The 27,777-nt window shown below is 41.5% G+C and overlaps 1 protein-coding gene across 2 annotated transcripts in view; it reads left to right on the top strand.

Moving 5' to 3' along the window:
- The window catches only part of col25a1 (collagen type XXV alpha 1 chain), a 144,405-nt gene that overhangs the window by 65,268 nt on the left and 51,360 nt on the right, over nucleotides 1-27,777 (top strand). For both annotated transcript variants that reach the window (XM_030076970.1, XM_030076969.1), the window contains exons 3-4: nucleotides 13,759-13,803; nucleotides 18,099-18,106. In XM_030076970.1, coding sequence (XP_029932830.1) covers nucleotides 13,759-13,803; nucleotides 18,099-18,106 — 53 coding nt within the window. The remainder of the gene's footprint in view (nucleotides 1-13,758; nucleotides 13,804-18,098; nucleotides 18,107-27,777) is intronic.

Raw genomic sequence — 27,777 nt, 5'->3', positions numbered from 1 at the left:
TCGTTTGCAGACACTTTCCCCGCCAATTCTTTTCCACTGAGAATTGCATTGCTGCTGCATGTTTTTCCCTATTGTATCCTTCCTACAATCCTTAGATTCAATTCATAATTACTATAATGTATAGTAAGGTCTTTCATTATTTCTTATGTCTCAGCACAGGTGTGAGCAATAAGAGGGCTTCATTTTGATTTAGTTGCTTTGAGTAACACTTCTGGAAAGGAGAGGAAAGATGCATATCCCTGAGAGCTCTGCAGAGGGATTTCCTGGGCCGGGAAAATAAACGCAGAGCTGGCTGACTCTCAGCACGTCTAGGGCTGACGGCCCAATGATGACACTTTATTTTCGTTTCCACTCAGGACCCATGAAGGGCTGGGAGACACTAACAGCATTCAGCATTCACACAGGGCTCATCGACACAGTTTTGAGTTCATTTAGGAACCTGTGAAATCCTGCAGTCAGGTACATCTAGCCTTATTTTTTGCAATATAAGTGCAATATAGCCTTCTTAAGAGATTGCCTCTATGTGATATTTCACATAATGTCAGATGTCCTTTATATATATGCTCAGACACTCATGATTCCTCTGTTATTCACCAACATCTACTCCAAATCTGTCTTATAAGTTATGAGAGGTTTTTTAGAGGCAGACAGCTGGTAGTTTTCATACCGACTGGGGGACCTGGTGAGCGAGGTCTCCCTCTATTCACAGCCTGGACTTGACACTTAGTTTATACTTCAGCTAATTCAACATACTGCACAACTATTTTGTGGGTAGCTGGAGTGTTGAATGAAAAAGTAGACTATTTTTTTTATATATCCTGTGCCCAGTAGAGGGCTAAATTGGTTCTAATATTTGATGTGGGCGGTTTTGGATGTTCAGTGGAGCATTGTCATTTTGATGTGATTCAAACTGTAGTTTCATATTTTAATTACAACACCCTTGCTGGCTGTTTGTACAATGATTAAATGATCCCATAGCTGTCATTTCATGTCAAATGTACATGGCTGGTGTGTAACACATTTAGTTTAACCCGAACAGAAGAGCTTTACGAGGAGAGTGACTTCACTAACTTCACAAAAATGATTCAAAACACAAAACATTAGACTTTCCATTTTGCTCCTAAGCCTTTCATCCCCCTATTCTACTCTCAGACCCTCTTTTCTGCCTTTGCCCCCTTGTAATCACAACCCCTCGTTTTTTTTCTTATCCTGTTGACAAGATAGGGTATCTGTGACATAACAGCCTGTACCAGTTATGCTTGCGTGCCCCAACGGCTGCAGGAATAATCCAACATGGGTCATGCAACGCTCGAGTAAACATGGGCCCAAGACCACCAGTGCTGGCTGATCATTTGAAAGATAGTGAAACCGAAGCCCTCAAGGGTTGAGGATGTGACATACAGTAGAGAGAGGAAACTGTCTGCACTCACAAACATTTAATGCAGATCAAATGGAATGAAAACCATTCCCTGCGAACCATTTAGACAGTAGGGTCAAACTGGTAGGAGGTGCACAAATGTTCAGGAGGATTGCTCTGTGTATATATACAAGAATATAAAATTGGACTCTGGCTGTGGGTGATTGTTTTGCATATTGTTGTATAGAATATTATTTTGTAGCTGTGGTTAATGGCAGTCCTCAATTCTGCTCCATAATATCAGATTTATTGCTACTCATTTATGTATGTATGGAATAATGGCACCTACAGCAAACACTAAAACTGCAGGACAGCAAGCGAATTAATCTGCAGTGATGTCAGTGCATTAAATCAGATTACATTAAATCAGATCATATTAGATCAGATTCAATGAAACTTTAATGATTCCATAGGGGAATTGGGTCATTACAGCATAAATTATGGTATACAGCAAAGACAAAAATGAATATTAATAGAACTGAACACATGAGGGTTATTGAATATACTAACAGAAAAGTAATTCCAGCACATGAATAAAGTACATAAAATTGTAAGAATAAAAAAAAAACAAACAAAAAAAAACATAAGCATTGAAAGTCGCAGCATGTATGTAACAGTGGCAGAATCTCTGATGATAAAGGAAATGAAAAAAAATGCACAGTAATAAAATAGATATTGCATGTGGTTATATATATTGCACAGTGGTTAGACTGAACTTCTGTGTTTGTTGTCTTTGTGTGTGTGTCTGTGTGTGTGTGTGTGTGTATGTGTTATTTATTTAGTAGTCTTATGGCTTGGGGGAAAAAACTGTTCCTCAGTCTTCTGGTGCGTGTATTTAGACTGCTGTACATTCTACCTGAGGGAAGCAGGGAGAACAGGCTGTTTAGTGGGTGTGTTAGATCCTCAGGGACTTGCTGAAACACCACTGGGTGTACAGTTCCTGTAGGCTCGGCAGCTCACACCTGGTGATGTGCTGGCCCGTGTACATCACCCTCCCCAGCGCCTTGCGATCCATGCTGGTGCAGTTGCCATGCCAGTTGGTGAAGTGGCCTGTCAGGATGCTCTCAGTGGTGCCCTAGCAAAAATCCATGAGGATTTGGGTGCTTGGGTGATTTCTTGAGGCGCCTGAGGCTGTACAGATGCTATTGAGCCTTCAAACAACAATGGCGATGTGGCTAGCCCATGTCAGGTCCTTGTGAATATTTACCCCCAGGTATCTGAAATTGGCTCTGTCTCTATCTCTATGTTTGTAATCCACAATGACATCCTTGGTCTTGGTCAAACTTTCAGGGAGAGGTGGAAATCCTGGCCCCACCTGTTCCAGGGTGGTCACCTCCTCCCTTTAGGCTGTCTCATCTCCCCTGGAAATCAATCACCAGACAGCACCACTGCTGTGTTGTCTGCAAAACCTCCCAGAGGTGTTTGAAGCCAGTTTTTGGCCAGCAGTCATGGGTGGAGAGGGAAAACAGGAGGGGACTGAGAATACAGCCCTGCGGTGCTCCTGTACTGAGGTTTCAGCGATGAAGAGGTGCAGTTGTCCACTCTCATTTCCCGGAGGTGGTCTGTCAGAAAGTCTAGGATCCAATCACACAGTGCTGTGTTCAGGCCCAGATGCCTGAGCTTACTAACAAGACTGGGGGGCACTGTGGTGTTGAACACTGAGCTGCAATCCATAAACAGTATCCTCACATACGTGTCCCTTCCTTCATGATGGCGTCCTGATTGAGCGGTATGCAAATTGCAGGGGGTCAAGACTAGTGGTTGGGGGGGGGGCATGGGGCAGATCAGCCTCTCAAAACACTCACTGGGTATTGGGGTGAGAGTTATGGGACACCAGTCATTGAGACTGGCTGCTTTCTGTTGAGAGACTGGCACTTTCGGTTATATGCCAATACATTGTAATAGCTGAGCATTGTAATAGCATTTTTGACATCCATTAAGCCAAAACCAGTTGGCTGTTCTCCAGTGACTTCAAACTGTGGTGACTCTGTCCTTGAGCAGTTTGGGGCCCCATGGTCCACATTATAGCTCTGCATTTCTAAATCCATCAGTTCATACACACACACACACACACACACACACACACACACACACACACACACACACTCACAGACACATATATATTCAGTACACACATCCACATGCGTATGCACACAGCACATACTGGCTCACACGTCTCTCATGTTGAAAAGGTCAGCCAGGAGTCATGTCATCCTTTAGCAGCAGGTATAGAATTACACAACGATTTCAATGTGATATTCAATAGCCACAGAAGTCTTAAACACAGATAAAGTATTTCATTTGAACTTGAACAAGAGAAGGATCATTTGATGCTGCTCATGCACTATACGTCCCATTTGCCTTCTGGCATCCCAGTTGACAATTACTTCCAATGCCCAGAAATGCTCTTGTAACTATTTCAACAGCTCAAGTGTGCTCATGCACACAAGGAAAGAGACACAGGTCTATGTGATACTGCTCATGTTGCTGTTGGTGCCCTTGGTGCTGTATTCACCAAGCACACCCTTGGTAAGATTTAACGGCAGCTGCTGGCCAGACTCCAGGAAAGATTCATTTTGCCACATGTATCTGTGTGTGTCCTCAGGTCCATCGAGGTCACATTCACTCTCCTCACATGTCAAAGGGAGAAGTCAAGTTTTTACCAGCAAGAATGCCCCATCACTTCGCCTTGTGATAAGTGCTAAAGATAGCGCGATGTAGGCTTATTTGCTGGCATCTGCTTTTCTTCATTTTGTGGTCTAATTAGAGCTATTGATCGACTACAAGAGTAGTTTAGGTCAGAGGGTCTCACAAGCTTAAATCAGTCATTTGTAGTGGTTAATCAATGTTTGCTAGGTTGAGATTGCTTTCCCTTGTGTGCTCCCGTGCCGGCTGGATTAATTAACTCTTGGTCATGTCTGAATACACTATCCCTCATCCTGTAATATTGTGACTGTTAGTCCTTGAGCCATTGGCTGCTCATGCTTGCTTTTACCATGAAAACGCCTCAACACCCAGCAATTTTATTGGAACAAGATGATGTAGTTCAACCCAATGTTATAAAATGATAATTACATTTTTGGCAACAGATATTCACTTTTTTATGATAATGAGATTTGCACTTAAATTGTTATGGTGGATTGCAAAAGCCCCATTGTGTGGTTGTGTATCAAGATATACTGTAACATGGTTAACACTCACAAAGAAACCATGAAGTCCTGGTTCACATTGCACTTTAATGCGCTGCCCCTTTTTCATTTTCAAGCAGTGAAATTGGCAAATTGGATTTTTCCCATCTCATATTCCCCAATGATTGTTAAGTTTCCCAAAAGTCTCTGTCACACATGGTAGTTCAGGTTCTGTTGCTATGGAAGTGTCTACAGCTACGCCTTCTGGTAAGCGATAGAGCCATCAGGATGACCGCCTATGCCCATTTAACTTGCTACATGAGGCAATGAGACCTGATTGGCTTATTATTGACCTGTCCTCATCAGGGAGTGTGTTCAGCTTCCACCCTGACCACAGTCAGTGCTGTGGGGAGGATAATTGCAGTGTGCAGCATGCAGGGTGGGTCTCAAGTATCCCAGCACTCCACCATAGCCAGAGGAAAATACATTGATCTCTGAAGGTGATGAAAAGACTCTCCCAAAGGCCTTGCTTCCTCCTCAGGAGTGTTCCAGCCTTGACACTGAACCGGAGCAAAAGCGTTGATGATCCATGCATGCCTGCGGGCCATAGTCCTATCCATGTCATTTATCTTCTGTGTGTGCATGTACATCACAGAATGAGAGAGGAGCGGCTTGTTTGATTTTCAGTCCCTGCAACTTTGTGTGTGTGTTCGGGGATTGGAGGTAAAAGAATACTGCAGTGTTGCTACGAAACTTTGCTGCTCAATCAAACAGACTCTCCGGTGCAAAAACATGAGTTATTGTGTCTGCAATCATTAAAACACTGGGCAAGGCTATTTTCAGTCTGGTCGTACAGGAGGAGAAAGATATATTTTTAATATTAGTTTCAATCTGCTTGACGCAGTGTTAATGGAGCCCACAATGACAGACACATTCCTCACAGCCTAATGGACAAGCTCACAGCTTAATGAACTGATAACTGGCATCTGGACAAAAACACAGTAGAACCCAAGCTCCACAAAAATTAAACAGCAGACATTTACAAATTCATCAGGGGAGGGCAGAAATATGAATTCATTTCAAGTTGATAGCATACTCTGGCCACTACTGAATATGCACACAGATAAGTTTGCAGAAAGCACGCATCATTAACTTTTTTTTAATCACTTGCTGCCTTGCGTGTAATTAATGCTACTTCATATAATTAGTCTGAGATTCCTGTTGGGTGATGTCTTGACACCAACTGAAATTAACAAGTGTCCTGTTGGTACCGTGAATTAGTCTTAATTTTAACGTAATGATAATAACACTGGCTTGTACTCTTGAGTGTATCAGAATTCAGTTTAGTGTTTTCATGATGTCTTATAATTGAAAACTGCAAAACTGAGTTTCATTAGCATTTATGGTGCAGGCGTCACTGTTCATTACCAGTCATGACTGTTCGTTAGTTTTAATTCAGACCCTAATCAGCGAGTCGTTCTGCATTAAGACTGTTGTATAAATCAAAGTGTAAATTTCCAGCTCAACAGTTATACTCTCTTGAGCAGAAATGTAAACGCATGTCTATCCAGACATAACAATACATTTACTACAGGGAAATGTAATTGTGCCCTGTATTAAAGATGTGGATGTGAATTCAAAACAGTTTAAGAAAGCCGTGCTACATTTTATTTCCAGAATAGACAGGCTGAGAGCACAGGCTGAGAATGGCAAGATGCAGCCTGCGTGCATGTGGTTGAGTGTGTGATGAAATGAGTACATCAAAAAATACAATGAGTAAATGTTAAAATGAGACACAATGGTCTCTTTCTGGGCAACAGATTAAATGTAATTGTGAAGAATTATTTAGGAAATGGCTATAATCATCATATTTATTCAGGAAATGGTTGCGTTGGAGTGCAGTGTAGTTGGAAATAGGTTTAATGAGGATATATGCCACAGAATCCGAGAATAATGTGAAATATGCTTTATAACATTGTTTTTCAAGGTCTGGGTTGGGACTCAACTGTGGGTCTTTGGGAAGATTAAAATAGGCCCCAAATTCTTAAGCAGAAATTGGTATTTATGTTGTGTTGCCAAGCCTCTCTCCAGTCACTTGCAGCATAAAGCAGACTGGATTTAATGCTGTAGCCCAGTAGGTTAGTAGCCTTCAGACAGGTCAAACCCTGATAGTCAATACAATGTAACACAGCTCAGTTTTTGGCGTCCAAGAAAAATTACTCTGACAGCGTGGGTCCACATACAAGTTTAAAAACCACTGCTTTAAAACAAGTTGATAATAGGGTTGGTCTTTGAAATGCCTTTAATGGTAACATTAGCTGTGAACCATGCTGTAGTCTGTTGCTGCTATCAGATTGCAGGAAAATGGTAGCCTACGTCTAATTTCCAGGAGTTGAACTTCCGTTGACACAAGTGATGCTGTGAATCCCAAACTATATCCATTCATCTCATGTCTGCCTTTGGAAAAACCCCTAACAAGAGGTTAAGTTCAGGTTATGTCTGAAGTCAGGGCAATACAGCTCTCAAGTGCCTTCATGAGAAATGTGACAACCTATAGTTGACCTCTCCAAAGTTAACTTGTGACAGACAGTTGAGTGTCCTCCAGAAAAACGAACCCATACGGCGTTTGTACAGCAGTTTATTACAACTACTCTCACTCAGGTAGCTGTGGGTTGTACACGCTACAAAATTAGGAAACACTCCTGTTGGTCATATTGGAGAGTTGGAACAAATGCTCTGTGTGGTTGTATGGGTTGGAGGACTTGTCTCTGGACAGACAATAAATGAGCAGCATGCCATTCTAGTGGAAATCAAGCACAATCAGCCCTACAGGGTGAACTGAATTAACATAAGACAGACTTCAAGCCTACAGGTCATGGAAGAAATATTTGGAGAATGATGTGGTGACGGTCCTGGAATGAGGGCCTGAGAACAAGCTCTTTCTGTTCTTTAAGGGATTAGTAATAGTTAGGAAAGCCAGTCAGCATGCTACAAGAGCTTCCCTTCCGGAGTTAACAAGACTCTCCTGCTCCCCTCACCATTACCCATGACAGATAACCACAAATGGACTCTGGGAGGGAATTGGTAGGGACACGGTCCAGATCTTCATCCTATTGTATCTGTTTACTTTGTCAGCTGAAGTTTTGAACGGGGTCTTAATGCTGAAGTTCAACCTCAAAGGTTAGATTCTTGGTTCCTTCATGAGAGGTGAATCTTCCAAATTCCCCTGCATGTGACAACCTCTAAAGATTAAGTGAAGTTTATGAAACACACTGTGACTGTATATCTAATGATCTAGGACTATTGCATCCGATGCACATAATTTATGAGTAAAGGACATACCACTCATTCCTTTCTTGGAGAGGACACAGACGCAGACTCAATATCTTATGAGTATACATCCCTCTAATGTTTTTTTTTTCTTTGGGAAAAGTGCAGATACTCCATAATAGTTGTTGGCCAGATTTTCAGGCCAAGCAGCATCGCAATCCATATTCCTGACAACAATGCACATCCCCCCTTAAGACGAAAAAAGCAGTGACATTCACGGATGAGGCTGATTGTAAAATTGTGGTTCAATTTCCATTTTTCCCCTAGACAGTGGACCCAGTGTTCCATGAATTAGCATTTTATGTATTGATTTATTCATTGTCATGCAGAGTAATAAGAATCTTGGATCAAAAGTGTTGCCCAGTTTGCCAGACTTTTCCACAAAAATGTACTTGTAAAGTAACAAATGATTGTATAGTAGAAAGCCAGCTTTTGTGCAGCCTAAGTTCTGTTGACCTGGATACCCAAGTGTTGCCAGGTTTAATAAATTCGCCCATCCATGTTGTGGGATTAAATGGACTATAATGAAGTCTATTTAGACAGACCAGCAGTCCCTGTTGAAGGCCTCTGACACCCACATTCCCCTGTGTGACTTTTTAGGATTGTTTGAACTCATCCAATGGCTCCTTGTGATAAAGAGATAGCAAATTGCCTCTTAGTACATTATTGTTGATCACCCCTCCCTGCAAGGATCTGTGTTTTGCCCATCTTTTGTTGTCGTTAGGAAATTGATTTTGAAATTGATTGACAGCGCTCTTGGTCAGATAGATTCATTTTACATGCACGTTAAAGATTAAAAAAAACACGCATTTGTAGTTTTAGCAGACAATGTATTTTGACTTACAATGGAAACTCTGTGACAGGAACACTATCGGTGTATCTGTACACAAGTCATCCTGCAGCATCTAAACCAAAGTCTATTACAACAACAACAAACAACACGATAATAGAAACTGTATCATATAATATCATAATCCAATTTCATGCTCTAACTTGCAACACTGTGCTCAAAAAGATGATAGAAATGCTTGGCTGCTGTGACAGGAGACACAGTGTAGCCTTTTCCAAAATGGCACTCTGATACCAAACACTGTTTATGCGTAAGAGCGAAATCATTCAAGGACATTTTTTTTGGTATTTGGGGTCCATTACATCCTTGGTGCAAAGTTAACTTAAGTTGGACAAAGCACCAGCCATGTAATTTAATGTGAGTATTTGAAAACATTGGTACTGGAAGCATTGTGCTGGCATGACATTTCTTCCAAACATTCATCCGCACATTGTATTTGTATGACTCATATGTAAACATGAAGGTCAGCGTGCAGCCCCCCTGGTATCCATGAAATGGCTTGATTGAACACATTAATTCAGCATGACAGCAATGCACAAAAAAAAAAAACCCTCATCAAATGATTCATGGAAAAAAACATGCACAAAAATGGAACATAGATGACTAAAACCAACCCCATATCCTTTTATGCATGGTATGAGCTTGATATATCATTATCATTAATGTCTGTGTATTACAAAGTCATTGGACAGTGCAGGCCATTGGCATTTGTGGGTTTAGTCTTCATCAAGCACAAACTGTTAAACTGTCTCCTTAACATACACCTGTAACTTATTTGTCACATCAATGCGAGTTATCGGAAGCACAAACAGAGATCATTGTGATATTTGTGTGCTGATTATTTGGATGACTTTAAAGTGTTTTCACTCATACAAAGAGAACCTGATAGCACGTGCCTATGTTCTAAGAAGCAAAACCAATCAGAAGTTGACATCAGTTTTACTTCTCAGCTGAATCAGATGACATTTTTCACATGGGACAATGCAAACTATGTGCTATGGAACTCAGTCGCAGAAAAGGTCTGCATTCATTTACATCTTTTCCGGAAAGGTGCAATTAGGTTTGCTGTCTCAGAAGTATGAATTCCCGTTCTCTTTAAACCTGATTTACTCTGGAGATTGGATCTTGTACCCAGTTTGGTATTTTTGGCACGACGTTTGCTTTTTTTCTGAGGAGTAGCTGTATTATTTTGAGAGAGAAGTTTTGAATGGTCTGATTATGTATATCAAGCTCTGAAACAATGCTGGTTTTGTAAATGAGTCCGTGTGGGATTGGTTCAGTTAAAACTGATTGATTTAGAGGAAAAAGAGAAATTGAGTACTTGCGCAGCATTGTTCGCAAGTCGAGGCCAACCAGTATTTTATGGATGATGGTAAACGGTGAAGTGTAACATTGTCTTGGATACATAAAATATGAATAAGGAGTTTATTATGTCAAGCAATGCGTAACTTTCAAATAATGTCATAATCATCAACATAAGCTAAGTATATCGGAAAACAATACACCCTTGTATGCTTTTGAACAGTTTTTTTTGCAGCACTGCCAAGTACATGGGACTGTGGTGTGCCAGCTAACATTAAAATTACTACCTCTTTCAATATTTGTGACACACTGCATTCTGTGGGTTTGTAAATATCTCATATTCTTTGACCATTCCTGAAAGAGCAGCAAATCTGAGAAGTTACTCCACAGAGTAGGGTTTTTTTTTTTTTTTTTTTTTTTGAGACTTGAGACAACTGCACTGGTTGGTGATGGTTTCACGCCGCTCTTGCAGCCAACTTGGTGAAGCTCACGTCACAGTCTATTACTGTCAAAGCAACAGATGCAATGACTACCCTCTGGAAGCTGCATCGCTTGTAGTGGTTCATTGTGTTTGAGCAAACCCATGTGACAGCATTATGAGATTGTTTTATTCACTGCTCTCTCTCATACTGGATGGCATACACTAGTCTGCTTTCAAGGCTGGGAGTAATGATGATCTTAACATCGTCACTGGTTAAAACTGTCAAGATCTGTCTGATGTGTAATTGTAGTCTGCAGTCTACATATAATTACCATTCACAACTGCTGAAGCTGTTTAAATTCACTCACTTCATCCATCTTTTTGTCAGTCACTATCTAGCTTTTCTACTAACCTTAAAGCTTAAAATTGTCTAGAGCATCTCATTCAAGTGTGTGCTGCCTTCAGTTGCCACTGTAATAATGAGTTGAATATACGAGTAATACATTTCTGAGATACCATAGCGATTACTGTTCTAATACATATTTCTAGTATATTTTTTGTTTAACTTTTATGAGCAGCACAAAGTGCCTCGGTTTCTAAAATAAATCAGCCCACAAACACAATGTAGAAACACAAATCTTCCCCACGATCAGTTTTGTTATTATTTGTGACTGCGAAAGAGAAACCCCATGCAAGCACTTCTGTGCTGTACACTGCACTTAAATAGCTGTTGAGCTGTCAGCCTCCATTATTTCTGACCAAAAGCACTTGAAAGAGCCACAAGTCATATTTACGATTATCAGAAGAAAGAGCTTGGGAGGAGCACTTGAAGGCAGCATCAGACACTGTTTGCCAAATCATTTGAAAACAACAGAAGAGGCAAACACTGGCGAGATGGAACTGATGCTGTAAAGTTTTAGCCAGCAAAATGAAGGTTTCATAGTTTGCTCATGCTTGTTGACCTCTTTGCAAAGCACCCTGCCACATTTTTTTTTTTAATGAAACTGCTCTTCCATGACTGCACTTGGAATGATGGGAGAAACTACCAGGCCAACTGCAATGTTTTGAAGCAACTTCAATATTTTCCCACAACAAGCAACTTCAGGTCTGTCAGAACTTCAGCACCCTATTTGAGTCTTGCTATTACTTTTATTTGTGATACGAAGCTATGCAGTAATAATTCAGCAAATTAGGTCTGAACTTTCAAAGACCCCATTGTCTTTGTTGAGTAAATTATTTTACTTTATTAAACTCAAATATAGTTTTTTAACTGTTGGCATATACTTCTCTGCAAAAGGACTGCTGCACTGTTGGGAAACAGTTTTTAGTACCTTGCATCCTTTCCTTAGAAAAACAAAATGAAGACTATTGTGATGTACAATGTAGATCATGATAATATCTGAAAATATCTTGTGGTATTTTGTCCAGATAGTCCGCTCCCATGTGTGCTCAATATGTTTTCTCCACAGCTGTCAAAAATATACCACTAAAATCAGAAGGATGTTGTATCGTCATACAAAATATGCTTCTCAGAGGTGTCAAGTGTCTTAAAATGACATTTCAAAGTAAGCAATAATGAATTGACTGCCAAGTGCAGTAAACTTCTTTCCGTTTCTTTTAAAACCCCACAAACAAACCTTTGGAGAAACCAGGGTCGATGTGAACCGTAGTAAAGTGAGAGTCAAGCTCCACCTGTGGTTACATACTGTAAGCCATGCCTGGACCCTTTGCTGGCAGCGTCTGACATTATCCTGGAAACCATCCAAGTGAGCAGAGTTGAAGGCTGAAGCCGAGCCAAACAGTGGGAGCAAGTCGAGGACTAAACATCATACAGAGAGTCGTGCAACACAAGCCTGCATTTTACACCCCAGTAACACATCTGGGGTGCCATAAATCACCCAAACACTGAGTAAAAGGCATTGGGCTTTTTCACTCTTAGTTTTTTTTTAAAAAAAACTTTCAATCCCCACACTTAAAGGGATGTATACAGAGACTGGAGACTGGGGGGCAACTGGCAAATATATTCCAGAAAGCTGATTACACAGATGAGGCACTGAAACAAAAGGAGAGACATGTGTATGGGGGACTGTGGGTCAGGCAGTGTGAATTAGTAATTATCATGGTGTTTAACTATTTTAGGTCTGCTATTTCAGCTGCCTGCCTAAGCCCAGTGTGATCGAGTCATCATCACTTGAAGGCAGAGTGCAGCACCTTCAACACCCAGACAAACTAATGCTGAGCTGATGACTCTATTCAAAAATTTCTCCAGCCATGTTAACGTAATTATCTTGACCTTTTCGTACAACAATGAAACACTGTTCCTTTGCTGGACGGGGGTCAAAAGAGTTTGCAAAGTGATTTGCATAATAGCTGTTAGCGCTCTTCTCTGAAACTGGACCTGGATCATTCCTCTGCTGCAAAACCAAGCAGAGCAGATTGTCATGTGTGGTTGTGTAGGAACAAATCGAGCCTTCAATCTTCTGAAACCATCCTGTTGAGTGAAAAGTCAAATTTTCATTTTCCCCACACCTATTATGTTTCAAGATATTGTCCATTCCATTGCGTACACACAAGCCTCCTCAAAGATGACGATTTTCCCATGTACTACTGTGTAGCTAATATAATAAAGCAACTTTTCATTTCCTACTAGTCGGAAAGTCGTGGCCTCACCCTTTGACTAAATTGTGAATGTACACAGTTTTTTGGGCAGAGAGCAAACAGAATGCCAAATTGTTTCCAGCAGTCAGCCTCTGCAAAACAATATATGTATTCTTGGGAGGAAGAAGGTCATTTGGGCAAAGATATTCTTACGTTCTTCAGGGGTTTTTCCCAAAAGAACTGAGGGCTGCCTGTGTACATTTCAGTCAACTCCTCAACACGTCAAAGTTGGCAAAGCGTGTAATTGTTTTACTCCTCTGACTGAGCTTTACTAGATTGATGCTGTTCACAGAAAGCAGAAGGGGAGGGGCAAGCTGAAAATGACTGTTTATACGAACAAATTAAAAATCAGAGCATCCAAGCTGAAACGAGCAACGGCAAGCCGCTCACTTTTGTGGCAAGACAGTATGCGTGCCCTGTTTCCACCTCAGTTTATGTCTAAATTGAGCCTAAATACTTAATGAAGCTTGAGATTTCGAGGTGCGCATCAAGTCCAAAGACAATATTTTCACACTGCCTCTTCCTCATCCTTTTCTAGGGTAATTTCAGTGCGAGAAAACTTGAATGTGAGCATAAACTGAATAATGTGAAACTTAAATAAACAGGACAATCAAATTACTAACCAAAATGTTCCGTATTCCTGTCTTTACAGGCCCACCAGGGAAGCGAGGAAGAAGAGGCCGAAATGGAGAACCCGGTATGTGTGTGTGTGTGTGTGTCACAGAAGGAGACAGACCAAATATCACTGAGTTTCCAATCCAGAAAAGTAAAGAAATATCTCAGTCGAACATTAACAATGCATACTGTACTCAACAATTATGCGAAAGTATATGGTACATCTTTGCAGGCCAAAATAGGTGATACGTATATAATTTGTGGTGAAGTGTCTCCAGACTTCGGAGCGGATTGTTTCAATCTACACAGCTACATTCAACCAGGCTTCAATTACTATAGAAACACTAGAATTTAACAGGAAATTTGAAAGACCTTAACCCATGCCCTTGTCTTTTATACCGTAGCAAAGTGAGGGTAATCGCCACCATTGCAGTCGCCGATCTTAACTGTGTCTGAGACTATGACCCTCCCGTGCTGATTGCAGGCATAGTGTGCTAATGTTCAACAAAATCACATAATGGGTCAGTCTCGTCGGCCTCCACAATTTTAGTCGCAGGTTGTTGTAATGCGTTGATGCCGTTCCAAGTTTACAGGATCTCCAAGTGAAACTCCGTCCCTCCCTCCCTCCTCCCACACTCTCCTGAGCTGACTCAACAAACTTGGCCCCGTCTGGGCTCAAGTCCCCAGGAAAGGGACATGTTGTGCAGTGACACTCCCACAGACAGAATGTGTTACCACAAATTGAATTCACAGCAAGAACACGTACTTGGCAGGCCGTTGCATCCACACTCCCCACACCTAATAGTGAAAGTGATAATGGGCATTGGAGTCAAGCGGCACTCCTATGTTGAGACTTTACAGCAGTAAAGCCGAAGGCCAATCCACTGGAACAAAAATAGCGCTCTTGTAAAAACAAATCAGAAAGACGGGGCAAAGCTAGGGCCCAATTTTAAGTGAGGTATAGAGAAATAAGACAGTGGTTGGGTTTCACAGCCTAAGAAATGAACACCAAGTCTGCTAGAAAAAAGAAACAAGTTTTTTTTTTTGACTGCTCGTGTTACCACTAATTCCAGCGGCTACTTTTTAAAGTCGCAGGAATCAAACATAATCAGCTGCGGGGCTGTATTTCAAACAATCACTGCTATGTGAGTATCAAAGTCTCTATTACCTCCTTCATTTTTGATTTTGCCAAATTAATTTCAAATCCTGTTTGTGGCTGTGTTCTATGTTACGGGTCCCAAGCATAAAGACACGGATCAGTGCGGTATGGCCGCCTGCCTCTGCTTTTTTTTTCGGATTTACATAATATTGAAGTTATCCAGTGTATGACTTGAAAGCCAGGGAGGGCGAAAAAAGCAAAAGCAAATGACAGATAGACAACAGTTCAATGTTCTGGTTGGCTGCACATCTGAGATACTGCAGCCCTTGTTTATGCAACACTTAACTTTCCAATAAACATCCGCCATGCCAGCATATTTCGAATGGCACTATTGTGCAAAGACAGTTCATCCACTTTTTCCCTCTCCCTCTCCCTCATCGGGCAGGGCAAATGCGGAGAATTTGAATGGCTTCCTCTTGACAAATCAATTGGAAACAAGCAAACAACCATACCCTCACAATGTCTGGAAGGGCACAGTGGTCTATTAAAGATAGACAATAGAAAACATTGGGATGACAAGCCTTGCCATTGTGTTATGCATAATAGCCCCATCACAGCACTGCACTGCATGGAGTGTGTTGTCGGCTCAGAGTGATTTGGGCCAAATCTGCGGCACTTTCTTCCACTGTACCGGCATCTACAGTAAGAGCCAACCAGAGAGACTGTGTTTCATTCATGTATGAAAATCTGATTGGTGTCCAAAGAAGCTTCTGTCATTGTAATGATTACCACACCACGTAAATATCTGCATGTTCATCGGCTGTCACGTAGACTTCTACAAAAACATATGCCGAACTTCAAATGTGTAGACAGTTTTTTTAAGGGCCACAATAACACTTTACAGTGTTGTATCCCCAATAGATTGTGATTTGCACTGCTGGCCCCATTGGTTTATATACTCTAGATGTAGCGATCTGCATATTATCATGCAAATGTGCAATTCCAAATCACTACACAGTTCCTTCTGCACTGCCGCAGAAGTGAGATAGTTAAACATTATTCTGTGAGAAACTAAGAGAAGCAGTCGATAGAAAGAAATACGATGGCACCGTGCTGCATTATTGCCACCCAGTGTCAAACTGCATGCTCCCGTTCCATGAAAAAAGAAACATTTAGGAGGCATTATAAACCCAATAAATCCAGTCCATGATGGGCACACTACATTCTGCACTGCATGGGATGCCTGTGCAATACCAATTTACTTCTTTTCAGTTCTTACCACTGGTAGAGATTGAAGGGAAATGTATTTAATACATGATTTCTCCCAGCCAAAAGCAACTAGGTCTGTGCAAGTTTCCCAAAAAATTCATGGTGAGGTGTCCTGAGCAGCAGAGTTTACTCATCCACAAAAGCAGAGGAAAGCTTGCCCCCGGACTTGGCTGCAGCTGACACAGAGAACAAATAGGAAAAGAACACGGTGATATTTACCTATGCATTAAAAATGAATGGAATACTTCATTGCAATCTCTTATTTATTTACCCCTAACATATGGAAAGGAAAAGTGTGGTATGACAGTTTAGGAGAGAAAAAAAAACTTAATATAGTGGTGAATACCACAGTCTCAACTGTGGTTGTCTGAAACTGTCCTCGCGGATGGTCAAAGCTGGAAAGTGTCATAAGTTTCCCTTTCCTCCCATATTTTCCTAATGTGAATAATCACAGCCTTTTCATGTACCTGTCTGCACAAAATAAGGAACTGATGCTTAAGTTGAATAATTTCACATGACAGATGCACGTTATTGTCCAGTACATCAACATCGAAAATGGCTGTGATGTGCAGAACCAGCTATTGCTGCACTGCAGCAGTGAAGTCTAAGCTCTCAATGGAGGAAAAAAGAGAGACACTTTAAACGTCCCAGGGCAGCTGCTGTGTATTTTAATCTCTGTGTCATTTTAGAAGATGATTACAACTCTCAGTCATGTGAACAGACACATACCTGTGCAGTGAGACCAACAACCTTTACATTCTCACATGGTGACTCCGGGTCAACGTAAACACTGTGAGAACAACATGGTAGCGTGAATGAATATAAACTCATAGACAGACCAATAGATAGATACATAGGCTGATTGATTTTATAAATTATCAGACACAAAAATCCAAGGCATAACATGTTAAAGTGAAAACACATATTTCCCACATGGTCCCATACATGTCTTTGTTTACCAGTATACCTTAAATAACAGTTGCTGGTTCTGACTGAGGCCACAGATTTCAAATGTGTTATGTGAAAACTGTTTTACATTTTCCATAATTGCTATTTGCACAATACGCACTGAGGCATTTGACACAGTGGGACATCTGGGACAAAAACGCACCATTGAAGCAGGTTTATTGTAAAGCTAAGTGGTCTACTGTAACACAGCGATCCATAAAACAACACTACAGAAGTGCTACCCAGTGAGTCTCAAACGCGGAGCCCAGCTGCAGCAGTGATTTGCACTTTCCCTCTGGTCGCAAGGAGGAACAGTTCAACAGCATAGGACTTGTAAAAAAAAAAAAAAAAAAAAAAAAATCCCCTCATCTTTCTGGGGTTTGAGCATCTGGGTTCCTTTAATAAGAACCTTAAGACCCCAAATGATTTGCAGTGTTCTGGGGAGCCGTGAAGTGCACTGGCACACAGTCCTTTGAGCAGCAGTAATTGGGAAAAGGACAGGAGCGTCACCTCGCAAAAACGTGGGGGGATTTTTAACAAGCGCGCAGCCCCTTGTAGTTGTGAAATTAAAGCCACTTACTAATACAAAATGTGATCTCCCCAGGCCTGGTGGTCATTGTTGGCCCAACAGCACAGAAACCAGATAGCACAATGAGCATTCTGCCACGACGCCAGCGGTAAATGCCATAGATAAAAATACAGGTGTGATTTTGGAGTTATGCTCGAACAGAGCGCCTATTTATGGTGATTGAAACCTGAGTTTCCGGTAGCACTACTGTTGCTACTGTATTTTCTCCCCACTGCATGTTGTATTAAAGTGACTGGCACATTTTAAACAGTCGCTCATAGGGACTCACGTGCTTATGAAATGTTAGACATTATGACAAAGTGAAATCTAACTCTCATGCACAGGCGTGTACACGACACACATCCCTTACAGTGCCATTGTTCTGTGTGTGCTTTCGTATCAGGATTATTTGGTGGCTGTTGCGCGCTGATTGGTGCTGATAGACAATAAACAAATTAACAATGTCTTTTTTTTGTTTTTGTTTTTGTTTCAGGACCTCCTGTAAGTATGCCTTCTTCACGTCCTCTCTGATGGTGATAGCCAGGCTGAAGGTAAAAGCTCCAACCAAGAAAACAGTAAACTATGAAAGAAGGACCCTGCAGCAAAGAGTGACTCACACCCAGTGCCACTTGGTAGTTTTGTGAGAATGATTTCTAGCACCAATATTTACCAAGTAGAGGCCTTAAGCTTTACTATTAGCTTTATTTAAAAGAAGGTGCAAGTGATTTAGATAAAGATGTGGACACACATTGATTAGGCAGCCTTAAAACAGAGCCAAAAAATGATTCCTAACAAAGTCTGAGCTGATTCTCGATCCTTTATCCTTCCAGTTAATAAAGGTTTGCTCAGATGGAGATGGAGCAAAGTTATGGGCGAATATACTGAAAATATGGTAAAAGAAGTTACAGATTTTGACAAATTCACTGTCAAAAAACCTCTCAGCTTCACCATGCAATCTGACTATATTATTAAAATAATCTTTTCATCCCTGCCTTCCCCTAATAGGGGACCTTTCCCCGTCATCTTGGGCAGTCTGGTTTGTAATATCCTTGCTACCAAATCGTCTCTGCCAGCCCCCTGCACCCAAAGAGATTATCTCACTTCATTACATTGCCGGGTGATCACAGATTCACTCGCCTCAGCAGATGGAAAACTTCTGAGTTTCCCCGAAGATGAAGACAAACCCATACATAAGCACCGGGGGTTGTGACAGTTAGCTGCAACCGGGTCAAACGGGCACTGTGTGTGTGTGTGTGTGTGTGTGTGTGTGCTCTGTTAAAATTATTTATAGAGTCAGGAGGCAAGTGTGATTGAATAGGTATAATAGCGTGTGCCGACTGAGCCGTAAAAGTCGAAAGTTAATCCTCAGAGCCTTCTCAGCCGCTCACTCCTGGGGTTCTGGGAGGTAAGTAAATGCAGGTGGTCTTGTGTTTTCTCAGCCTATTTTGTCAGGCCTTGCATCTGACAAATAAAGTCGTACTGTACAATATCTCAGCGGCAAACTGAAGCACTTTTTTTTTTCTTGAAACATTCTTACAGTAGGAGTCTTGGTTTTGCCGGAGTGTGTACAGATGCTGGTCTTTTGGGACTTTTAGGATTGTTCCATTGTGCGAGAAATGGCCCAGCTCACATAAATACCTGACTGTGCTCTAGTTGTGGCTGGCAAATCGCTCATGTTGATGAAGTCATTATAGGTAGCAGAATGTGCTGTAAGTGGTTGGTAGGGGTCCTTTAAGTTGCACTGTAGCTTGAAGAGGTAAGAGGGGAGCTGGCAAACTGTAGCTGGCAAAAGTGCTGTGGCGACGCCGCACCAAACAAAATAAAGACTTTGATTTACGGGACGAAAAGCTGAATATATCTGCGTGGATGTCTGTTATTTCTAAAAACAGATTAGACAGTCGATGTCAAAGAACGCAATGATCTGACAATGACTCACCCAATGGTTGCCCAATCTCGGAAATAAAAAACCTGTGCCAGTTTCTTCCTTTTCTACTTCATCTCCTGCTTCTCCTTCTTCTTCAGAAAAAGTGTGTGATCTCATGCAGTTTCTCATTTGCTGTGCCCACCCAGGGGACGGCAGGGGACGCGTCTCTATGAATATTCAAAGGCTTCATCTTCAACTCTCAGAACATTGTGTAAATTGTACCCAGCCTTCAAAGCCAAACAAACCAGCCCTGGTGAAGTCATTACAGATTTCTGACTTAATTGTTAGTTAGCCGCTGATGAACGGACAGGGACCTGTGGTTCCGGAGACAGAAAGAGAATAGCTCGCTTCAATCAAATCATCGGGAAAGATCTTCATCAGCGGTTAATGTACAGCATTCAGACATGGAAAAGTGATTTACTCTGTTTTCATTTCCCTTCTTTTTTGCCTGCTAACTTCATGCTTCTATGTTAATTTTGCATGGGATCATAGGGTCAGTTGTCAAATGTTCGTGGAGCTGATTGGAAGGAAATGTGAAGTGGGATTGGAAACATATTAATGGAGAAATGCAACAGATGTGGTCGAGTTGATGATTTTCAAGTGCAGCTATATGGAAATGTTTAAAAGAACTGAGGTTTGCTTTAAATCACAGATACACAGTATTTTATATACGGATTAGGAATGACAACTGAGGCAAAAATGAGTTAACTTCTCCTTCATTATCTCTTTTCATATCTTTCTCTGAGTCTTCAAGTGAATGTAGCTTCAAAACATCAACCCCAGGCACCCACCACTGTGTGCACACCATTTAGCACCAAGTCAAGCATAAAACACCATCCCTGAGGCTGCTCTGTAGTTCCCCACTAACACCACCCATTGACTACACGTTTTAGCAGATACTGTTTGCCATTCTAAGTTAAAATTATACAGACATCCAGCTAGGCTGCTTTTAAACATGATATTATATCAGAAGGAAGAGGAAACCCATGACAAAAATAATAATGATGTTGGAAATACCGAGCGCACTTTAGCTCGCTAAGCTGACACATTTGTAATAAATTGGAACCTTTAGCCAACTCAATTACTTGTGCATGGCAAGAGCTCCATCATGATCTCAATAGGGTGAATAAGACCAGCTAATGGATCCACAAGGTTAGTCCGCCGTGTGACAGATGTTTGTTTCTACCTTGCTGCTTCCACAGAAAGCAGTCAGGATCCCAACACCGGAGGTTGAGGATGATCTGTCACAACGTATGAATTATGCAGCGGCAGTACAGGGATTAGAGGTGCGTGGGGGTGATGCATAGGCACCCAAGCACCCTCAACCTCTCATCCCTCATCTGGTATGCACTGCAGCCCCACACCTGTTAATAAAACATATTCCAGCTGGACTTTGATCACTTTTTGCCCTGCGGAGGAGGAGGAGGAGAAGGCGGAGAAGGAGAAGGAGGAGGAGGTGACGGGGGACATGCCAGTTTATCTAAGCAAGAGGCTGTGAACCGCTGGCAAACGCAGAGAGAGAGCTCCCGCGTGCTCCGATGCCGTGTTAATTTCCAGTTCCTGACTTTCTGAGCACAGAAGTACGGCATATTGTGAGCTGGAAGCACAAAATACCCATAAGCATTCTTGCAACAACCACAGAGGGCACAGAGGCATGCACACACACCGCCTCTGGCACTGCCTTTCAACACCGAGGAGGCCCAACGAAAGCTGCAAGTGGATCTATCTGACATGACAGTGTTTATTTGGGCTCATAAGGGCACCGGTGCCTGAGGAGGCCTGCTGGCACTGGATGTGACAACATTAAGAGTTTGACCTTTTAGATGTCAGTTCCCTGCTCACGCTGTGCCCATCAGCAACATTTGTCTCTCAGCAAGTGACGAGAAGCCACGTTGGAGCCAAGCATGAGGTTTAGTCATCGTGATTTGAAGGGGCAGTCTCAATAGTGCGCTTTGACTCGCTGACTACGCTGAATACGCAGCACATCACAGTTTAATCTGACGGTGACTACTTAAGCTCGGTAGAAGAGCTAATGTAACAGTAGTGTGAACTTGATGCTCTGAAGTTGTGCAAAAACTGCTTTTTTGATTGAGAGAGAAAGTTTCCTCCGCCTCATAATGTCCAATGATGAAAAACGTAGAGCAACCCATCTCTCTGTCCAATATGTGGTTCTGGTGGTGTTGACAGAAGAAATGAAAGAAACACTGTGCCAACTGGAATATTCTCCCCTTATTCATAAGATTTCAAATCCATGACAAGAATTTTATGGGTCAGAAATTTGCTTATGTGTATTGCACGGAAAAAAGCAGTGTTCTCATTTTTTTTGTACCTACTTTTTACCCTGATCTTTGTCTGTTGGGATCCTTTCAGTCTCCCCTCCTCAGAAATAATATAAATGTATGAGACCTGCGAAACTGTGAATAGGAATCTCTTCGTTTCCAGCTGCAGAGTAACCGTCCCTCAGGTCCTCATCACGAGCGGAGACTGCTCTCTTCATCGCTAACTCCCTAATTACAAGGTTACTCACTAAATTAGCTTGACCGGCACAGAGCTAGACCTGTAGGGGCTTCTTTGCCACAACACTCTGGAGTAAAGCTGGCATTTCTGGTGTGCACACACATACGCACATGCATGCACACACACAAACACTCGCACATGCACATGCACACGAGGGTTCTTGTACTGACACGTGCACACTGACATACGGTACTTACAAACATACATACAAAGACACCAGATATCATTAGTTTCACTTTCACTGACAAACATGCGTGTCTGCATTCTCTTGTCCCACACTTTACTTCCAGAGGAACATCCAATACATAACAACAAGCAGACACATACGCACACAAATACACACACACACACACACACACACATACACACATTAAAGTCATTTTATGCCGGCTAATTGTGATACACTGTGGATATGGGAACCAGATGCCATTCCCAAGTCAGTTTTCCAGTGTGGTTTTCCTATCCCTGCCTAACCTCTGCGTCCAGATTCCCTCGACAAGCACCAGCCACTTGTGGTCGTCCGTTCCTGCCCATTCTGCTCTGATTACTCACATCCCTGTCCCCCATTAGTTTCCCGCCTTGAAAAAAGTTCCCCCGGGGCCCACGGTAATATGATTGAGGGTTCCCATGCAGAACTAACAGATGGATGTGTGGAGAATTAAAAAAAAAACTGGACGTTTTTTACTCCGTTCCAGGTTTGTGCACATTGTTTGAAATTCAGCAGAAGTGCTTTCTCTTATGTAGATCCCCACATCAGTCTCTTGGCTGGGAAGAGCTAAATGTCCATTTTGCAATTATCACCTCCTCCGTTCTTCTCATCGTGTAAAGTGATGTGTTTGTTTATCTGGAGGGATGCAATGGGGTAGCACCGCTTCGCTTGATGTGGAGTGTATGGGAAATGTTGTGAAAGGAAAGATGCCATGTGCACAGTCCTCCCACCCAAAACAGTGAGAATCACTGCGAAGACAATCTCACTGACGCAAGATTCATTTTTAAACTCTGAGTCAGTCAGAGCAAAGTAGATCCAAACGCGATATGAATGTGCCATTGTACACATTCATATTCAATCAATTCCCCAGCAACATCACTCAGTGAAGAGTATTTAATTTCACCATCAGTCTTTAAAGATGGCAGTTGCTCTGATTTCAGTTGTTAATCTGTTATTTAATTCAGCAGTCATGTTTTCCTTCATGTGAGGGTTCAACCTTTAGCAGCACAGAATTCTGTTAGTACAAATAAAAACTATCTCACATGTGTCACTCTTAGCGTTGTTTATTGGGAGATTTGAACAGTGGCAAACAAAATGAGCCAATTTACTGTGCAGGGTTTCATATGTCAAGGCGTTATCCCTCCAAAACCTTTGCTCATGTTCCACTGAGCAGCGCTCCTCACCTGCAGCCTCTTCCCCAAGTCCCTCGCTTTCAACACTCGGTGCCTCAAGGAAAGCTTTGTCAAACTTCCTGTGTACACATATGCTTATTAATATTGTGTTGCTGTGTGAAAAAAACTGTATGGCTCTAAAGAAGTGGTTGTAAAAGCAGTAGTCGTTGGCCTGTACTCCCAGGGATGCCAGGACTCCAGGGTGAGATGATTGATTCCATGTGGCCAGCAGTTCAAGCTACAGCAACGGCAGCCAGCCCAGTTGGCACAGTTTCCATGACATGGATGTGAGCTCTGCTTGATGGATCGATTTGCTGGATCTCGATACATTTAACAGGTCGCTATGATGAAAACTAATACAGCTCAGTCCAGACAGAGGTTACATGCAGATCTCCATTCCTGACTTTTTGCGTCTTGTTGGATTAGGTGGATTGCCTCACGAAATCATACTAGCATCTTTCAGCCAAACCCACTAGTGCGATTTCGCTCGTGTCAACAACAGCTAAATCTATGGATATGATCCAGCCCCTTGGGCTGCAGAGTCAGGCGAGCACTGTCAAACTTTCATCCATCATGTTTTGAGAAAATTATAGGAGAATAAGGAATGTGAAATATGGATATTCAGTCCCTTGACTTCTATGTGAAACTATTTAAAATGAGGCTGACAGAAATAAGGCTCCTTTCAGCGTATGGGTTGATGTCAACACTGCCCGGAGTGATAATAGCAGGTTAAACCATTTCACTTGGTTGATTACAGGGCTTTGTAAGGGGTATCTGGTCCTGTCAATAACACTGAGAATACAGTGCGTGCGGTTGAGATTTTGACATCAAGGGTTGAACTAGAGAAACTAGCTTGTCCAATCAGCAATTTAGGAAAAAAGTATATTTCAGCCAAAGCTCTATCTCAGAATTAATTAAAAAGCAATTCAGTCGTTCTTTGTTCTGACAGGCCAAGACAGACCAACACATGAACTCATGAACTCATTTGTGCAATATTTTAATTTCAAGGTAGTCAGCAGTGCAAGAGCCACATATGACGTCTACCCCAGACCCTCAGACCCATGATGGTTTTACTGAACATGTACAAGGAACATACTGTTTTCTTGTAATATAAAGTGAAGAAAGTTACATTATCAGATTTGAATGGCATTGATCTCCATGTTGCCTGTGGGTTTGGCCCACAGGCAACATGGAGACATGGATTTTACAGACCTTTCCATGTTCCTTCTCCACTCTCTTTTAAAGGTGCCAGGGGTTTCCTCTTCTTTTTTTTGCCAAAACAGCTAATTTCAGGCCATTGGAAGAGACGGTGGTCATGGTTTGGCTTGGAATCAGAAGTTAGACATGTGTCTGGATAGGACAGAGCTTAATACTGATCCAGTGGTCCACCATAAATTTGAAGATAACATGTGCATAGAATGCTCTGTTATGAATCATCCCAAGATTGAGGTTTGACATGTATTTGCCCAACATCAAGCAGCAAAAGATGTGAGGCTTACCATCAACGTGATATGTGTCGTTTTCAATCAAAAAGTAGTTTGATACGGCTGCATTGTGTTTATCACCAAGCAGGGAAGCAATGTATCCAATATTTTTCAAGTCTCTTGATTTTCATGAACTAATAAAGGTATTTTTGAACACAGGCTGAATTAAAATGTCCGTTTCATCATTTATAATTGTACAGTGCATGTAGCCTGTAGCTTTAGTGACAAGAAACTCTGCATTCTGCTGCAGCATCTTGTTAACTGTTAGCCCCTTACACAGTCCAACATGACACTTGCTTTCAGCCTCAAAAGCGAATTCAATTGTCCTTTAATTGTCCTTGGATGTACAAAAGGCAATACATTATAATGAATGTTAAAAATAAATCCTGTTTGAAACCATGCTTTGAAACCTTTGGTTTACCAATGGAAAACTCTTGGATTCCTGTTTTCAAAAAGACAATTATAATGTTTGAAGCTGAAAACATTGCACTGTTGCTCTGTTTTCTTGCTAGCAAGAAGCTGTAGCAGTGAGGTTGTGCTATGTGCAATTATAAAAGATGGGAATCAACATTTTAATACGGTCTGGTTGAAAAATATCAGTCCTATCCCATATGAGAAGTAATAGTCCCTGACCCTCCTTCAATGAACAAAAGATGCACTACATGCATTAATTGTATGCCAAATCTAGAATACAAAAGGATATTCACAGTAACTTTGGTTTCAGTTCCCATAGAAACCCATAAAGTCCGTTAGAAATAATCTCTTCATCAAGTTCATCAAAAAGAAGCATGCTGATAATCCATGGTGCACCTGCTGGACGGCTGCCGCTGACACAGAGCCAGAGCAGAAGCAGTAAAAGGATGTGAATAGCATACGCAGCTGCTGATTAGAAGCCATCCTTGGGACAGGCTGACACCACATGAGCTGCACAGGTTTCTTGAGTAATAGACACCCATCACAATTCTACTGTACAGTTTGTTCCTTTCAAACAGTCGTTGCAGGAGAGCTGTTTAATAGTCTCTATAAAAGACCTTCACTGTACTCACTAAAGCTCTTGGAAGCACTCCAGTCGATGCTGCCTGTCCAAATGATGTGCAAATGATGGAGCATATAATGAGCAGGTGCAGATTGTATAGTGAATTCCTCATGCATTACTACCAGATGGAAGGCTAAAATCAACTGTATGTTTTTGGGCAAGTGATGGAGGCCGCATATGTGGCCTCAGCGTGTTAAAAGCACTATGCCAAGTATAGATATAAATGCTGAGGAGTGAATTGCACTTACCAAGTCATGATTTTTGATTTGATTAGTAAAGATCAAAGCAAGGTTCCAGCCTAAAACACATTAACGAGACGGTATTTAGAACCTTAGATTAGCGATTTACATTGTGTTTATGGTGCCATTTTGATGTTTGATGTTATATTTTTGCTATCCCACTATTAAACAGCAAAAAGTAAATCCACTGATGTTGCAGAGAGATATACTCAGCACAGATAAAATGGCATTTAACCTCTTCCTTTCCGCCCCTATTTCTCAGAACCATTTGAGCGGGTGGAATTTCAGGAGAAGATAAAAGCTCAGCCAAGAGTAGATGCCAGATAGAAGTGCTAGACATCATCTGAAAGTTGGGAGATGCAGCTCAGCACAGTGTGTCAAGTTCTTCTAGTCATAAATCTGTAATAAACAGTGTTTTTTTAGGCATCTATTCAAATTTTGAAAGTTTAAAGTGTTTAAAATGGGTTTCGAACATTATGATTCAAGTATATGGTAGCCATACCCATATCTAATTATGTCTTATGTGCAATTGCAGCAAATTTTGGGTTGATGTCCCTTGTCACACAGATTTGGTGCAAAATGTAACCATTTTTGACCACTTGAGAATTCATAAACATGGTAACAATCTCTCCAAAAAGCCACATGAGGGCACCGAGACTTTGAGGGCCACCATAGAAAGAGGGCCACCATAGAAAGTGTCAGCTCCTAAAAACAAATCAGCAAGAGCTGCAGCGATGTTAAACAAACATACAGGGAGAAATCCAGCATAGAAGAGGGAGAGCACACCTCTTTTTTCAGTTAAGCTCCTCTGAAGCTGCGGCTTCTCTGTGCAACACGTTTGGTGAGTTCACCAACCAAGAGTTACTTTATGCCCTAAAACAACAAAACGGCACCAGGAATGCAACGTATGTCACCAATCCCTGTTCCAGTGGTCATGTATTTTTAGAATTACTGAAGATTATCATTTCTTAAAAACACACACAAGATTGAGCACTGTTTATCACGGGATAACTGCTCCTCGTTTAATTTGTCCACATGAAAAGAAAAAGAGGGCATATTCTTTTGCCCTATTATGGAAGCTGAGCAAGTTTATTTCAGAAATAATTCAATTAGGAATTCCAATTTAATCAATTTCCACTATGTTGCAGCAATAAACATAAAACAATCACGCTTTATTGACATGTTAAATCATATAAACTGAGGGTAATTTTTTATTTCTTTCCACAAACTTGTGCCCAGTGTTTTGGGGTGCCAATTGCTCTGTTAGCTCTGTATTTTTTCAATGCCAGACAAAATATGCAAAGCGTGTGTTAAAGCTGTAATGGGAATATTTATGTATTCATTTGGTCCAGCCAGTCATATGTTTGTGGCAACAGCTCGTTAATAGCTTCCTGTGGTCCAAAGGCAATTTTCCCTCACAACAAAAAGCCCATAATCATTTGTTGTTGACCAATTCAGCTGCCTTCCTGTTTCAGGAACACGCTGGAAACTTATAAAGCATCCAGCCTCTTTAAGATTACACTACATCACAATAAAACGAAAAAAAGTCACATTTGATTCCAATTCTTCGCCTCTGTAATTCACCCCCAGGG

This window comes from Myripristis murdjan, chromosome 18, assembly GCF_902150065.1.
Source record: "Myripristis murdjan chromosome 18, fMyrMur1.1, whole genome shotgun sequence".
Classification (NCBI taxonomy): domain Eukaryota; kingdom Metazoa; phylum Chordata; class Actinopteri; order Holocentriformes; family Holocentridae; genus Myripristis; species Myripristis murdjan.
This window is presented reverse-complemented; position numbering and strand designations above follow the sequence as displayed.